The sequence below is a fragment of the Centropristis striata genome, chromosome 20 (genome assembly GCF_030273125.1).
Source record: "Centropristis striata isolate RG_2023a ecotype Rhode Island chromosome 20, C.striata_1.0, whole genome shotgun sequence".
In the NCBI taxonomy this organism is placed as follows: Eukaryota; Metazoa; Chordata; class Actinopteri; order Perciformes; family Serranidae; genus Centropristis; species Centropristis striata.
The window spans coordinates 4,040,544-4,056,514 of record NC_081536.1 but is presented as its reverse complement, the minus strand read 5'-3'; the positions used below and the strand labels follow the sequence as shown (position 1 = coordinate 4,056,514).

General features: G+C 36.8%; 2 protein-coding genes and 1 non-coding gene across 3 annotated transcripts; 2 read left to right on the top strand and 1 right to left on the bottom strand.

Annotated features, from left to right (window-relative positions):
- Positions 1-89: 89 nt before the first annotated feature.
- On the bottom strand, positions 90-5,823 carry LOC131958683 (transmembrane protein 229B-like). The gene is made up of 2 exons (XM_059323835.1): positions 5,760-5,823; positions 90-1,893 (listed from the first exon to the last, which is right to left on the bottom strand). The coding sequence occupies exons 1-2, from the start codon at positions 5,809-5,811 to the stop codon at positions 1,409-1,411; spliced, it is 537 nt and encodes a 178-aa protein (XP_059179818.1). The 5' UTR covers positions 5,812-5,823; the 3' UTR covers positions 90-1,408.
- Positions 5,824-11,847: 6,024 nt separating this feature from the next.
- Positions 11,848-12,840, top strand: LOC131993875 (hydroxycarboxylic acid receptor 2-like). Its single transcript, XM_059359937.1, has one exon. It carries the CDS (start codon positions 11,848-11,850, stop codon positions 12,838-12,840), a length of 993 nt encoding a protein of 330 aa, XP_059215920.1.
- Positions 12,841-15,376: 2,536 nt separating this feature from the next.
- Positions 15,377-15,470, top strand: trnai-uau (transfer RNA isoleucine (anticodon UAU)). Its single transcript has 2 exons — positions 15,377-15,414; positions 15,435-15,470. It is a non-coding gene; the product is annotated as a tRNA-Ile (tRNA).
- Positions 15,471-15,971: the final 501 nt, after the last annotated feature.

Below are 15,971 nucleotides of genomic sequence, written 5' to 3'. Positions count from 1 at the left end.
CCCTCTGCTGTAGTGGTTATGCGATAATTAATTCACTCCATTTTGCACATGAACTGTCTCATAAAGCCTCCAACTCCATAAACAAGAGAAATAGTAGAAAAGAGATCACTTTCACTCTCAGTAGTATCAGCCTCCTAATATATTTTCACATTGGCTGAAAGTATGCTAAACCAGTTCCGACATGTTTTAGGAACACTCATCACACTGTTGAATTATATTCATGTGTTGCGTGCCACATTGAGTTTGTCAGCTTCTTATTTATCCAACACCACGTATTTATCAGGGAATTTTCCAAAGAAAGCCAGAACTGACTGGCCAAATTTTTGTTGAGATAAGATAAGGGTGTAGGATAGGTGTGTACTTGTTGTAAGATAAAAATCACCTGGAAAAAAACATGGCTCACATACCGGTGTCTGCTGTGTGACAGTATCAGCTCTGCTCAATGCTGGTTTATTCCATAGACTGTATATGAATAATGGACTTAGTCACCATGACACTGCAAAAAAGCCAACTTGTATTTTTTGGCCTAAAACAGTGATTTAAGTTGGTAAAACTTGGAAATATAAATTATTGACATTTAGGGCAATAATGTAAGTTAGCACAACAAAGGAAGCCAGTTGTCTGCTCAAAAACAAGTTGGTGAGTTGTTGTTACTTATATCTTTAAGTTGGGGTTCACAACAAGGGACAATAGTTCTGCTAACTCTTATTTCTTTGTTGTGAAATGCAGGAAAGCGGTGAAATTCATTAGCAAAAGCTAGCAGCTAACTGATGCTAGCGGCTAACTGATGCTAGCGGCGCTGCTTGTTACAGCTACAAGAGTAGCCGTTAGTTAGCAATGCTAATGCAAAATTGTGGTTGCACTATTAGCTGACATTTCATAGCGCCATTACAATCGTGCCAATTCAGCACATTGCAGAAGTAAGGATTAAAAGTTATTACAATGTAAAATTGTAAGTTAGTACAACTTACAGTTGAGTTGACAAAAATCTGAATTCAGAGTTGAGCAAACTCAAAAACAAAACTTAAAATATTTAGTTTAATTGTCCAACTTAAAATTTTATCGAAGTTTGTTGCCTTGAAATTTTGAGTTTACCCAACTTTTCTTTTTTTGCAGTGAGGCCAGTAAAGTTAATATTATTATATTATTATCATACTGATTGGTCAGATGTCATGGTGTCACTGTCTGTGACGTAGCCTGATCTTTGCTGATTAGCTGGAAGAAATCCATGTGGTTCTACGACCTCACAGAGAGACACGAGGTCCTAGTTTAGATCTCCACTGAAGTTACCGAATATAGTTCTTCACCCAATAAAGGGTTAAACATCAAAATGCGAAAATTGTTCTGAAAACAAGGTCCATAAATGCTAGTTGTTTCTGGAAGCACAGTTTTCCAGACTGACTTGAGTTCAGTCGTGCAGCGTTATCCTCAGAGTGTTCCTGATCACGTGATGCTCAGCTATAAATGCCGCCACAGTCCAGGGCAGTGCGTACTCCAGAGTCACCAGTCCTCCGAGGTTATAGCGATGCCCTGAGTAGTCCCAGGGACACGCCCCCAGCAGCCTCAGCCCCGCCCCCCAGCTGAACTCCCACAGGTAGATGAACGTGGTGTAGGCGGCCAGACGCACCGGCAGCGGGAGATGCTGAGCCAGCAGCCGGCCTCTCAGGAGCTCCATGAGGTAGATGGCGGTGGCGTACATAGGCAGCGCCCACAGGCTGCTGTGGCCCGGCAGGCTCCGGTCCCGGGTGCTGCACCAGTCCCACACGGCGGTGAAGGCCACCTCACAGAGGCAGCCGTGCAGCGCGTACACGTAGAGACGAGCCGCGGTGGACAGAGGACGAGTGGAGACGCTGCCATGTGGCGCTGCTGGGGCTTCATCTCCAACACCTGACCCTGTTACACAGAAACTGTAATTACTGTACATTTTTGGCCCATTTTTGAATCTTTTATCTATTTATCTATTGGGCAGTCCGTGGCCTAGAGCAGCGGTTCCCAGACTTTTTTAGCCGTGCACCCCTTTCTATGTCCCAACCAGGTTGACGCACCCCCAATCCCCCACGCCTTCAAAAAACGAAATGCAATAAGCTTTTTTTATAGCCATATTAAAGGCGGCATGTTTAATCATGCTCAAATGACCAGAACATACATATAATAAAATAATCACAATCACAACAATGCGCTCTCGCATTTGAATTAATCTGAAACACTGTAACACAGTTTCAATATAATGCAACAAAGTTATGCGCAAGCTTCCACTTTTAAGAGCAAAGAGGATGATGACAGGCTCAGGATCAGAGGCAGGAAGCACATAAGTTGGGAAAATGTAATAATATTTTTAGCCGTGTTGAACAAAAATTGCAGCAAGTTTAGTGTGGCGCTAAACAACCCGTCATCATAACACGGGTTGGAAAAATGGAAGATAACTTCTTCTGCACTTCATTTTAAGATGAAGTGCATTTTGAATAGCCTGCTTTTATTTATTAATTAATATTACAGTTTTTGATTTTACATTTTGCAAAGGAAATGTTTATTTACACGTCTTTATTGTGTGGGGGAAAAAAATTTAAATGTGTAATTATCAGACCGCCATTACATTTTTCATCTCACGCACCCCCTAGCGGCAGCTCGTGCACCCCTGGGGGTCCGCGCACCACACTTTGGGAATCCCTGGCCTAGAGGTTAGGAATCGGGCTTGACCTGAGAGTCGCCGGTTCGAATCCCGGTACTGACAGGTCTACGACTGAAGTGCCCTTGAGCAAGGCACCTAACTCCCCTGCACAGCTCCCTGGGTGCAGTATTGTGTTGCCCACTGCTCCTTGCATGGTGTGTTCACTTGTGTGTAAAAAAGGATGGGTTAAATGCAGAGGTTGAATTTCCCCATTGTGGGATTAATAAAGTAATCTTCTTCCCCTTCTTCTTCTTCTAATTGGTACAAAACAAAACTTTACATGCAGGATGCTGAACCACTCTGCTGTCAAACACACCACACAGTAAATGTGCATGACATGTCCTGTATGCGAAGAGGTTTAGGCCAGGTCCACACATACACTATTTTACTATATTAAAGAAAGAATACGTCAGAATTTGCTTTGGAGATCACTGCTACATAATCCATGGGTTAAATGCAGAGGTTGAAATTCCCCATTGTTGGATTAATAAAGTAATCTTCTTCGTCTTCTTCTTCTCCATGGCGTTCAGTCCCAGCTAGGCAAGAATCCTTGGCTTTCTTTTACTATTTTACCCTTTTATTATTTTTTTTCTATCTGTAACTCTGTTTTTGGATTGAGTTTTTATTCCTATTTTATTGTTTTACTGTTTTTTTTGTATTTTATTGTTTTCATTGTTTTTATTTATAACTATTTGTGTATGATTTTATTCTATTTTAATAACTGTACAGCACTTTGGTCAACTGAGGTTGTTTTTAAATGTGCTCTATGAATAAACTTTGACTTGACTGGACTTTTATATATACAAAATGTGGGTAAAGTGGCACAAAAACAAATGTGATGGTACCACTCATCTTTAAAATAACGTTAGCAAAGATGTGTTATGTTTTATAGGCCATTTCCTAAAACAGTTTGACACTCAAAACCAGTGATGGAAGAAGTATTCAGATCCCTTACCTAAGTAAAAATACTATTACCACACTGTGAAATTACTCCACCATTAGTAAAAGTCCTGCATTCAAAACAACAGACCTGTTAATGTACTTATTTTCTTTCCACCACTGCTTAAATTATTAACCATTAACCAATTTTAATTATTATTCTACAGTTTTTGTATGTGGTAAACATACGAGATATGTTAATCAGTGACCTTTAGAGGAGCTCAAAGGTGGTTAGCTTAGAGTGAAGCTAGTTCCTCTGTCTTTATGCTAAACTAAGCTAAGCTAACGAGCTGCTGGCTCCAGCTACAAAGTTACTGTAAAAAAAAAAACACATGGGAGTGGCGCTAATCTATCTATCTATCTATCTATCTATCTATCTATCTATCTATCCATCTATCTATCTATCTATCTATCTATCTATCTCATCGAATGAATAAAGGAAATCAGACTGAACTTTTTAAATGCTACACAGAACATTCAAACCGATCACTTCAGTATCATTGCTTGTAAAGTAAAATGTTTATTTACTGCTTTATTAAAGTCCTGAATTGTGTATCCAGCACCTTTAAAACACTTCAGTTACACTCAGGTAATTGAAAAGGATACATAAAAAAAGGATGCATGTTTCTGAACTGATCATATTTTAAATTGAATCGGCCCTTTTTACTATTGTGTTTACATCACTGATGTAGTGACATAGGTTTACATTAACATTAGTGACAAAAAAATAATGAGAGAAGGATTTTTTTTTCAGTATGCAGTTCGAGAAAAAAGTTGAAATGACGATAATGAAGTCAATTTTTTGTTTTTTGTAAAGTTGGAAAGATAATCACAGATTTGTGTCAATAAGTAACATTGTAACATTGTTTCCAGAGAAACTACGTCTATCTGAACAGTTTGGTAGACTGCTAGCTACAACCTGATTTCCATCAATGTCATAAAATGAGCAATAACCACAATATTTATGGGAGTAGTCATATTATTATCACCATTACTAATGATTTATTTCTCCTACCTGGCCCTAATCATCTTGCGTAAGTTCCTGTATTTAAAAAAAAGGGGGGGAAAGTGTCAGTTATTTTTTAATCGACAGTTAACAGCTTGCAATCCTGTGTTTCAATTTTTGTTGACATTGGGATTATGAATGAGGGTTCCTTTCATTTCTCTTTGTGACCATGAATGTAACTCAATAACGAGATGTATTTTGAAAGAAAAGTTATTGGATATTTGGGTTATTGACACTGTTGGTCATTACATTCTACAGTCCAAACAGTTAGCCTTAAATAATTTTTTCATTAATTTTAAATGGGTGAAGCATTAGAGAAGCAGAAAACACTGCTGTCTCTATAGAGATGGTTTACATCTCTTTATAGAGAACAGAATATCATGCGCACAGTTCAGATCAAAAAGACACAAAATGACCCAAAAAATACATAAAGTTAGGCAAAAAAGGACTCAAATTGACCACAAAATGACCACAAAAATACACAAATTGACCAAAAAAGAAACAAAATGATGCAAAAAAGACACAAAATGACCCAAAAAAGAAACAAAATGACCAAAAAGACACAAATTGTCTAAAAAAAGACACAAATTGTCTAAAAAAAGACACAAATTGTCTAAAAAAAGACACAAAATGACCAGAAAAAAGACACAAAATGACCCAAAAAAGACACAAAATGACCAAAAAAGACACAAATTGACCACAAAATGATAAAAACTGACTTCCAAAATGATTTGGCGACCCCCAGAAATCATCTCGCGACCCCAATTAGGGTCGGGACCCCAAGGTTGAGAATAGCTGGTGTAGAGGACACACAGCACGGTGGACATGCTCTAATATGGATTAACAGGCTAATAACCCAGCTTAGCAAGTTAAAGGCTTGGAAAATCTTCAACTAGGCTACATCAACGCACTATTTACCAATACCAAATCTTCTCGGTGCCTGTCACTGTCCTTAAATTATTTATTGTCAACATAAAGTTACAATGGTCTAACAGTAGCATTATATCCATAAATCCATCACTTGGAAGACTTCAACTAGGATTAGGATGCAAAAACAACAAATGCCATATTATTCCACCAACTGTGGCCTTCCACAAGTACTAAACATAATAAACAATTAATATTATTATAATTCATAATTCTCACCTTTGCCATTATTACCTTGTGTTCTCCTCGCATTTAGCTTCCTCGCCTCCATCCCTGGGCAGCATATGGGTGTCTGCGCCTTTGTAATCCCTCTGCTTCCCTGTGTGTAGGTGTGTGTGTGTGTGTGTGTGTGTGTGTGTGTGTGGATCTTGGGCTAAACATTAAGCGCTCCCTGTTATCAGGGAGTGAGACAGTGATGCCTCTGTTACAGGCTGAGGTCGTGAACAGAAGAAGAGACCCCGGAAGCAAACCTGGGCCACCTAAAGGAACAAACTGAGTGAATGGCATACAAAAAAAAAAAAGTATTGATCTCACAGTGGGAGACTGTGGCTGCGAACTTGGAGGTTATCAGTGAAGAACAGTGGCAGGGTGTGTCAGGGTAGCTGGCTACAATACACACGTATCGATAGATTATATCTAAGGAGTTTGGCTTACAGGGCATCCACTTTTGTTTAAAAAAAAAACTATTTTACAATTACTAACCATTTAAAACAGTAATTTTGGTTCCCAAACTACCAGCAGTTGTGACATCGTCATTTATAGTATATTTAATATATTTATATATAATATATAATTTAGATTTACCTTGGATTCTGTTTTATATTTATTTTCTGGCTTGTGTGGTCTGGCTTTTGGATCTTTTTCAATCTGATCTGATTCTTATTTATGATTTTTTTTATTTTTTTTGAAATAACAGAAACATTAAATCAGTAGGTAATATGTTTGGTATAATAGACATTTGTCATATTACAGTTAGTCGGTTTTGCATGATTTAACGGGTAGATAATATATAACTAAACAACAAATGCAATTTTTAATTAATATGTGTCATTTTTATATTATTATATAATAATATCACACATATTGTATTGATTGTTAGCCACCCTGCATGTTCATTTTGTTTCATTTTATTTACAGTGAGCAGTTGAACGTGCTGTAAAGAGATTTATGATACCTCATAAAGATTATTACTTATTAATCTGCTATTTTAAAAATGAGGAACGAGAACCAAAGACTTCACACTGCCACATAAACGTACTATAAATATACTGATGCAGAGTTCTACCAGCACCGTTTCACAAATGCAGAACATACAATGTGACCATAAATGTGTCCCTGAGAGCAGATGTCAGTGCTGACATGGTGCCACCGCTGGGTCCTGTGTGTTTGTTTTGTGTGGACTCTAATAAAACAGTTCGATGAATGGCGGACTTTTAGATCAGAGTCCAGCGATTCTAGCAAACACACCTTTAGGGCTGGAAGAGGGACTTCACCGCTGTACGGGAGTCAATGACCATAAAGTTATTGAGCTGACAAAGGTCAGACTCTTCACACAGTGGCGAGCTGGTCCGTTGCATTGTTGTATATTGAATTGTAAACAAAGAAAATTTGGTTAGGGAAATTAGCATTAGAGCCTTCCTTGTTGCTATTTTCAACTTCAACATCAATGTTGAGTTGGTGTGGTGTGATCATAGGGTGTGATACATCAGCGTATCCTTGTAGAGACAGAGCACGTTTAAAAAGCTGCTGTGTGGTAGAATGTGCTACCAACAGGTTAAATAACCTGGACAAAAACCTGGAAGTTTTTATAAAATGCCAAACCGAAAGAACTTCTAAGAGAACAAAAGCAGATACAGACTTATACAGACATGAGACATCAGCTGTTACAATGAGGCCAACTGTGCGATCCTGAAACACAGTATATTTAAAGTTAACTTTTAGACAACCATGGGCTGAAACTGGAACAAAAATGTCTATTTCTAGCTTAAACTATTAGATTGAAGCACATCATATGATTATTTAGGCACATGTCTTCCAGAAATCACAAGTTGGCTATTCGCAATGTTAGCTATCATGTTAATAGCTAATGTTAAGTATGTGTTAATAAGCTAATGTTAGCTATATGTTAATAAGCTAATGATAAGTATGTGTTTATAAGCTAATGTTAGCTCTATGATAATAAACTATAGTTAGCTATTATGTTAATAAGCTAATGTTAAGTATGTGTTTATAAGCTAATGTTAGCTCTATGAAAATAAGCTAATGTTAGCTCTATGATAATAAGCTAATGTTAGCTCTATGATAATAAACCAATGTTAGCTATTATGTTAATAAGCTAATGTTAAGTATGTGTTAATAAGCTAATGTTAGCTATATGTTAATAAGCTAATGTTAAGTATGTGTTAATAAGCTAATGTTAGCTCTATGAAAATAAGCTAATGTTAGCTCTATGATAATAAGCTAATGTTAGCTATATGTTAATAAGATAATGTTAAGTATGTGTTAATAAGCTAATGTTAGCTATATGTTAATAAGCTAATGTTAGCTATTATGTTAATAAGCTAATGTTAAATATGTGTTAATAAGCTAATGTTAGCTCTATGATAATAAGCTAATGTTAGCTATTATGTTAATAAGCTAATGTTAAGTATGTGTTAATAAGCTAATGTTAGCTATATGTTAATACGTTTATGTTAAGTATGTGTTTATAAGCTAATGTTAGCTCTATGATAATAAGCTAATGTTAGCTATATGTTAGCAAGCTAATGTTAGCTAATATCCACTTTTGGTTTACGGTTCATCAGATTTTAAAAACTTATTTCGGTGTTCTTTAACTTGTTGGTAGTGCATTTGACCACACACCAGCTTTTGACCATTTTTTTTTTTGTCAAATTTGTCAGGGATGCTCCTTCTTTCAATTAAAAGTCAGTGGAAAGAGATGGTTTGTTTCCCCCCCGGATTACTGCAGGGTCTTAAAAAGTCTTAAAACTCAAACTAAGATCCAATAATTTGATCTTAAGGCCTTAAACTGTCTAAAATGTTCTTAAAATCCCATGAAATGTCTTAAATACATTAATATCAAATGCATAAACTTTAGTCTCGCTTTTAAATGAAATATTGCCAAAATATATCTAATAAGTATTTTGTAAAACAGGGTCTCTATAGGTTTAAACAAGTTCAATTTAAGACTTTTAAAGACTTTTTAAAGACCATAATGAATACAATTTAAGACCCATTTCACATCCATACTGGCAAAAAAGTACTCTTTTGCATTGGAATCCCATGGCAAAACGGAAAAAATGTGTACTTTTTTTGCAGAGACTGTCTCTATGGCTCATATGATGTCACAGTATATGCGCCCCCTCTATTTTAATAAAAGTTGTGAAACAGTTTGTTTCAAATATGTGACCATTCACAGTTAATGCACAACAGAACTACTTGGTGACGGTTAAAAAAGAAAAAATCAGAGTTGAGTTTTTTTGTGATCAAACATTTTTTTATATTTTGTCACATAGGTGACATAGAACTACCAGACTTACATACAGAGGTGAAACAGTTAAAAGAGTCCCTTTAAAAAACAACAAACAGCATAGCGGTCACCTGGGTGAAAGGCCTGTATTTTTGACCCTGACCTTCTACTGATGTTTTTTTTTTTTTTTTGCTCTATAAAGACAAATCCAGGAGGGTCCTGGAGGTAATCAAATGAGATGATGAGAAAATACACAGGAATTTACAGCATAGATGGTACCTTGAAATATTGCATACTATTAGCAGTTGCTAAAGGAAATACAGTACATATAGATTTACACCTACGTTGAAACTTGTACAAACGTGTATTTATATCATCACCACCAACAACAACAATCTTTCCCTATCAGCAAATCCTTTTTAAGTTCTCTTTTATCTCATGTTCTTCTTTTTATGTTCTCTTTTATCAACTCATGCATGCCACATAAACTTACTTTAGTATAACAAGTTGAGCAAGAGAGTGTAACAAAGTTAGTGAAGTAAGTGTGATCTGGCTCATTATGTGACCAGAAGTGATGGTATCACAGTTCCTTTTCACTGGAACCATCGTGTTATAACAAGCCCTCAGAGGAAACTGAGGTTCTCGTCTTACAACATTACTACGTAAGCATGAGATTTGTGCAGGTTGTGGTTTTCGTCTCCTAAATGCACCATGAAGACACCTCTGACTTCTGAAAAGTAGGTTGTTCGGGTCTTTTAGACGGAACCAAGGATTACATTACTACTCCAACTATTGGTGAGTGCTAAACTTTGTATTTTTGTGTATTTGTTCTTTTTCTGTATTCTGTATTGCTGTCACTGATGTGTCTCATCACCAGTGACGCAGTATAAATGCTGTGGATCTATATACATAGTAATACATAGGAATAAGCATACAATACAGCATACAATTTCAGGCATAAAATCATATATTCAGTGGTGAAAGAAGCATTCAGATCTCTTACTTAAGAAAAAGTACTGATACGACACTGTAAAATGACTCCACTACAAGTAAAAGTCCTGCATTCAAAACTTACTGAAGTAAAAGTACAAAAGTATCAGCATCAAAATGTACTTAAAGTATCAAAGGGTAAAGTACTCATTTTGCAGAATGGCCCCAGATTGTTTTATAAATTCCAAATATATTATTAGTTATAATTATTATGGATGCATTTATGTAAACAATGTTTTCATTTCAAAAAGATAATATGGTATGAACAACTTAATATGATTTTATGTCTAAAAGTCTAATCACTTTAAATTTGTCATGTTTTTTATGTTAAATCTTGACCTGAAAAGTAACTAAAGCTGTCAGCTGATTGTAGTGGAATAAAAAGTATCTGTCTCTAAAATGTAGTGGAGTCTATTTTATACAGTCTATGAGTGGAGTAAGATATAAAGTTACATGAAATGGAAATACTGCAGTGCAGTGCTTGAGTAAATGTACTAAGTTACATTCCACCACTGCATATATTGTCGGGGCTGTTAAGAGTTGAACATTTTGCCACCTTTGGACATAAGCTAACTGGCTGCTAGCTGTATATTCACATTAACTGTATACATTACATTGCATTACATTACATGTCATTTAGCAGACGATTTTGTCCAAAGCGACTCACAATAAGTGCATTCAACCTGAAGGTACTAGACATAGACCACAGGAATCAAGTAAGTACATAACTTTAAGAGCTAACTGTCATTGCTAAAGGAGTGCTATATGTTAAAGAAGAAAAGAATAGAAAAGAAGAAGAAGAAGAGCAAGAATTTTTTTTTTTTTTTTTTTTTAAATATATATATATTAGACAGAGAGAAGTCTGGAGGTGCATAGACCAACAAGTCATCTGAACCGTTCAACCACATGCCGTACATTCCTATTTTTGACTGTATCATAAAAGTGGACATGCAGTAGTCACTGTGACAACACCCATTGGTCTGTGGGCTTTTGGGTTTTTATCACCATATTGGGTTGTTTTTGCAATTGGTGCATGCACAGAACAGATCGGTAGCTGGAATGATGCCATCAGCTAACGATAGAGCTAGTTTTCTAGCTTGATAGGCAATGAACAGTTGTGAAAACGCACTGTGAAAGGTTCAAAGTTGCAAGTCAAAAACCCAGTGCACTGTGGTAGCAAAGTCAAGTTTCTTTTCTTTTCCCCAAGCTTTCACAAATGCCCGTCTCCTGGGTGAAGGCCCTGTGTTTCTCCCACCACCCCTACTACTCACCCTAAATGGACCATGTCATTCTTAATAGGCTATAGCTTCACTTAACGTTTTGCTTTTCCATCCATCCATCCATCCATTTTCTTCCGCTTATCCGGGGCCGGGTCGCGGGGGCAGCAGGCTAAGCAGGGCATTCCAGACGTCCCTCTCCCCAGCCACAACAGCTACACTCCAAAATATTGCTTCCGATTTGGAGTCGTAAGGGTCGTAATGAGCTGCTGTACTGACGACACATGGGGTCCTGTTTTGGGGGAGGACAGTCTCGTACAGACATGAGAGTGACCAGACTTCTAATCGAACTCTTTGCAATATATAACTGTACTTACATATACATACATTCATTTGACCGATGCTAAAGTCAAAGCAATGTACAAATGATGTACAATCCAAGCCACAGTAGATTCAGGGGAAGCCTTTGAGGATAAATGCTACAACACACAGTTGCAACTATTTCCCCAATATGTTAAACTTTTGCTTAATCTCTGTGATATGTAAATACAAAGGTCTAAACACATTTATCTCTCTTTCTCTCCCCTTCAAGAATATCTGCTGAAAATAAGGAGCAATGGCAACGACTCAGATGTATTTGGTGAATGGTACCTCGGCAACAAATGGAACAAACATCCTGCACTGCCTATCCACCTACAACTTTGGAAATGTGTTCCTGAGCATTTTCACCATCACCGTGATGCTTGTGGGCCTGCCGGGAAACATTGTAGCCCTATGGATTTTCTGTTTCCGCATGAAATGTTGGAAACCCAACACTGTCTTCCTCTTTAACCTGGTTCTGGCTGACTTCTTCCTTCTCATCAGCGTGCCCTTCCGCATCGACCTCTATCTCCAAGACAACTACTGGAGGTTCGGACCGGTCTGGTGCCGCATCAACCTCTTCATGCTGGCTGTCAATCGCTCTGCCAGTATTGGATTCATGACAGTTGTGGCACTGGACCGCTACTTTAAAGTGGTCCATCCGCTTCACTGGATCAGCCGTATGACTTTAACCCAGGCGGGTTGGCTCACAGGCCTGATCTGGATGGCTGTGGTCGCCCTTCGGATTCCGCTGTTGGCCACCAACCTCCATTACCAGGATGAAAATGTCTCACTGTGTCGCAGCTTCAACTCCTATGAGGTAATCCCACCGACAATAGTGGTACACTACGTGGCCTTCGTTCTAGAGTTCTTCCTGCCCTGGTTTATGTTGCTGTTCTGCTCAGCCCGGATTGTCTGCATCCTGCGCCAACGTGGGATGGACAAGAAGAAGAACGTACGGAGGGCGATCCGAGCCGTAGGGGTGATCAGTTCAGTGTTCACCATCTGTTTCATGCCAAATATAGTCACAGGTTTGGGTGCGGTGTACATCAAGTATTTCTACCCCAATGATTGCTTGTACTACACACTATTAACTGAGATCTTTATGGTGTGCATCGGTTTTACCTACCTCAACAGTGCTTTGGACCCTCTCATCTACGTTTTCTCTAGCGCCATGTATCGTGATGCCCTCATGGCCGCCATCAGCCAACTGGGCTTTGTGAGGAAGTATGTCAGAGCAGCCGGCAACCGAGAAACAAAATAATCAAATCTATCATTTTAATGGATAGACTGCACGATACGAGAACACTAGGTAACATTCAGGGTAACCCAAATGTGACACTGTTTAAATAATTAAACTTCAGTATGTGTATTTATTAGGGCCGGGACTCGATTAAAAAAAATAAATCTAATTAATTAGAGGCTTTGTAATTAATTAATCGAAATGAATCGCATATCAATATTTGACCTGAGAACAGTGAGAAATAATTTTTTTCACATGGATTTTTAGTATACCATTGAATAATGACTGAATACATAAGCTTAAGCAACAAAAATATTGTTTATTTTTGTTCAAGTCCAACAGACCAGTGCAGTTTTTGCCATTAAGTGTAGCAATGGCATATTTAGAAATATATTACATTTCAGAAATCCAGGTAGCCTATAGGTAGGTAGACCTTCTGTAAACTAGAATACTTTGGTTTTTTAAGTAAAACACAATCCACGCTAGCTAGCACACTAGCCGCTAGCTGCTACATGTTTAGCATTGAGGTGATACTTGAGGCTGGATGTGCTGCTATGGTGATATGTGAATTCCTTGTTGCCTAGCAACACAACCATGCTCTTATGGACGCTTGCATCCGTTGTGTTGTCTCAACTCATCAACACTAGTTGGTGCTCCAGTATAATCGGTCCGCCTGAAACTCATCCAGTGAGAAACGTTCCACTGTGAAAAAATAAGTGCGATTAAAATGCGTCAATTTTTTTAACACGTTCATTTTTGTGTAATTAATTAATCTTAATTAATGCGTTAAAGTCCCGGCCCTAGTATTTAGATTTTAGACTGATGACAGGAATGCTGCAAGTTGCACTTTTGTGTCCATACGTACTGGCAATCACTGCATTTTTAAGGAGAGCTTTGCTGTAACATCCAAAACAGTATACGGTTTTTAATGGAGTTCCTGTAAATATTTATTGTTATGTTCAAAATATATGATATGCATATGATTTTAAATAAAATCAATAAAATGTAAATGTGCATATTATTTGTTGGCATTCATTGAATCTTTTTCTCTTTGATATAGTGTGTCTACTGATGCTTTTCTCTGATGTGTTAATGATAATGAAGGGATAACAAAATAAAATATTGATTTATTTTACCCTGTGATTTCTCTAACAGGATTACTGATGCCTAACACGACTACAAAACAGCAACTGATTTGTGGGCCTTATTTGATTTTCACCCAATAATAGCATTGTCTGTCAATATGGGACATTATTTCTTAAGAAATACATTTCTCTCTTGAATTCTTTAAAATATATTTTTATATTTATTGGCTTTGGAAACAGATGTTTACATTACCAAGCATGTCTGAAGCAAAAACACCAAAATGTACATACACAGAAAAATCATGATTGTGCTGTTATAAATATATACAAATACATATACATATATAAAGATCAAGTGCAAATTAAATTAAAGTAAAATAGAATACTGTAGACATGCAGTTAAAATATAAGATTATTTTATATTCTCTATAGGTATAGACATACTGCTCGGTTAAACTTTTATTTAAAGAAGTCTCTAAAAGAGGAAATGATAGATTGGTGACATGGAGATGACATCCTGGTGATTGTAGGTATTAATAAATGCGTTACTGTCTGGAAGAAACATCTTGTCTCTTCCCCTTTCTCCAGCTGTTCAAATATCTAGCTGAGATCTTGCAAACCAAAGGCCATAGCATATTATTTCATCTTTATTTAGAATAAAGAACCAGAATATGTTGTTATTATGCTAATAATAAATAATAATAAATTGAAATACCAACTAACTAATACTAAATTAAATAAAACGATACATAATGGCATTTTATCGGTTAATACTTGTAAATATTACCATATATTAACACAATTCAATCCATATTTATATCCATATATTAGTATTGTTTTTATTCTATAATATAATATAATATAATATAATATAATAGTATAGTATAGTATAGTATAGTATAGTATAGTATAGTATAGTATAGTAGGTGGCTTTGTCGCCTAAAGCTGTATAAATAATAAATCACGTCTGGGTGACATGGCATGGTTTTACTTTGAAAATCTGAAGGACTGTGTGTGTTTCCGTGTGTCTCGCAGTCTGCGGTGAATACGGACGTGACGTCACTGTCTCATCCTCCTCTCACAAGCTTAGCTCCAAAACCAGCGTAAAGCATGGCGGAAAGTAGCGTAGGGACAGAGACTTCGAGGAATATCAAAAACTACTGACATTATTTCGCCTTCAGTTGAAATTTGGTTATAATATTGCACTGCTCGTATTTTTGTGTTGCATTTTTTCCATGCTCGATATCCCTGCTGACACGTTTTAATAACGCTTCGTCTAACAAATAAGTCATAATTTCAACTATGATCCAATCCGCCATAATCTTTAGGTACCCTTGATATTACCGTAAACATAAACATCTGTGTGGAGCCGGTGCAACAACGTTAAAATGGAAAGCAAGGACAAAAACTATGTGAAGCAATGTTGTCGTCACGACGTGTTTAAAAAGCCAACTGCGACCGGGCTACAGTGAGCTCCAGTGGCGCAATCGGTTAGCGCGCGGTACTTATATGACAGTACATTGTAGAGCAATGCCGAGGTTGTGAGTTCGAGCCTCACCTGGAGCAGTCTTTTGAAACACTGATAGAAGCTGTTTGTTTTCGGCGAATTTACTTCATTATATTTAAAACATATTAGAGATTAGAGATCCCACTCACAACGGAATCCTTGTTGTTTGTTAATAACAAATAACAAATCAATATTTAACCACAATAAGTACATTTATACAGTTTAAAATATGTATGTATATAACTATGAAAGTACTCTAAACTGCTTGTCAGCAGAACTTGATTAAATAAATTTGATTTATTATTTATTTATACATTTTTGAACATTTGGGGAGGCAATGGGATGTAATATTTGTCATTAATTTAGTATTTGCAACACATTTTTCCTTTACTACCAAAAATACATTTTATACATGATTTATATTAATATTTTGAGACAAACTTGAAAACAAAAACATAATACAGTAGTAAAACAGCATGTAAGATATGACTGATTGTATGTTTGCAGTAGAAACTCATGAGAGGCATTTCAGCTCTACTGAAGACAGGGGGCAGTATCTC

What these genes read in the sequence shown, in the direction of transcription:
- LOC131958683 (XM_059323835.1), bottom strand. Translation starts at nt 5,811, where the DNA reads ATGGAGGCGAGGAAGCTAAATGCGAGGAGAACACAAGGTAATAATGGC. An exon ending in ACAAGGTAATAATGGCAAAG is followed by an intron (nt 1,894 to 5,759) that starts GTGAGAATTATG and finishes TCTGTGTAACAG; the next exon opens with GGTCAGGTGTTGGAGATGAA.
- LOC131993875 (XM_059359937.1), top strand. Translation starts at nt 11,848, where the DNA reads ATGTATTTGGTGAATGGTACCTCGGCAACAAATGGAACAAACATCCTG.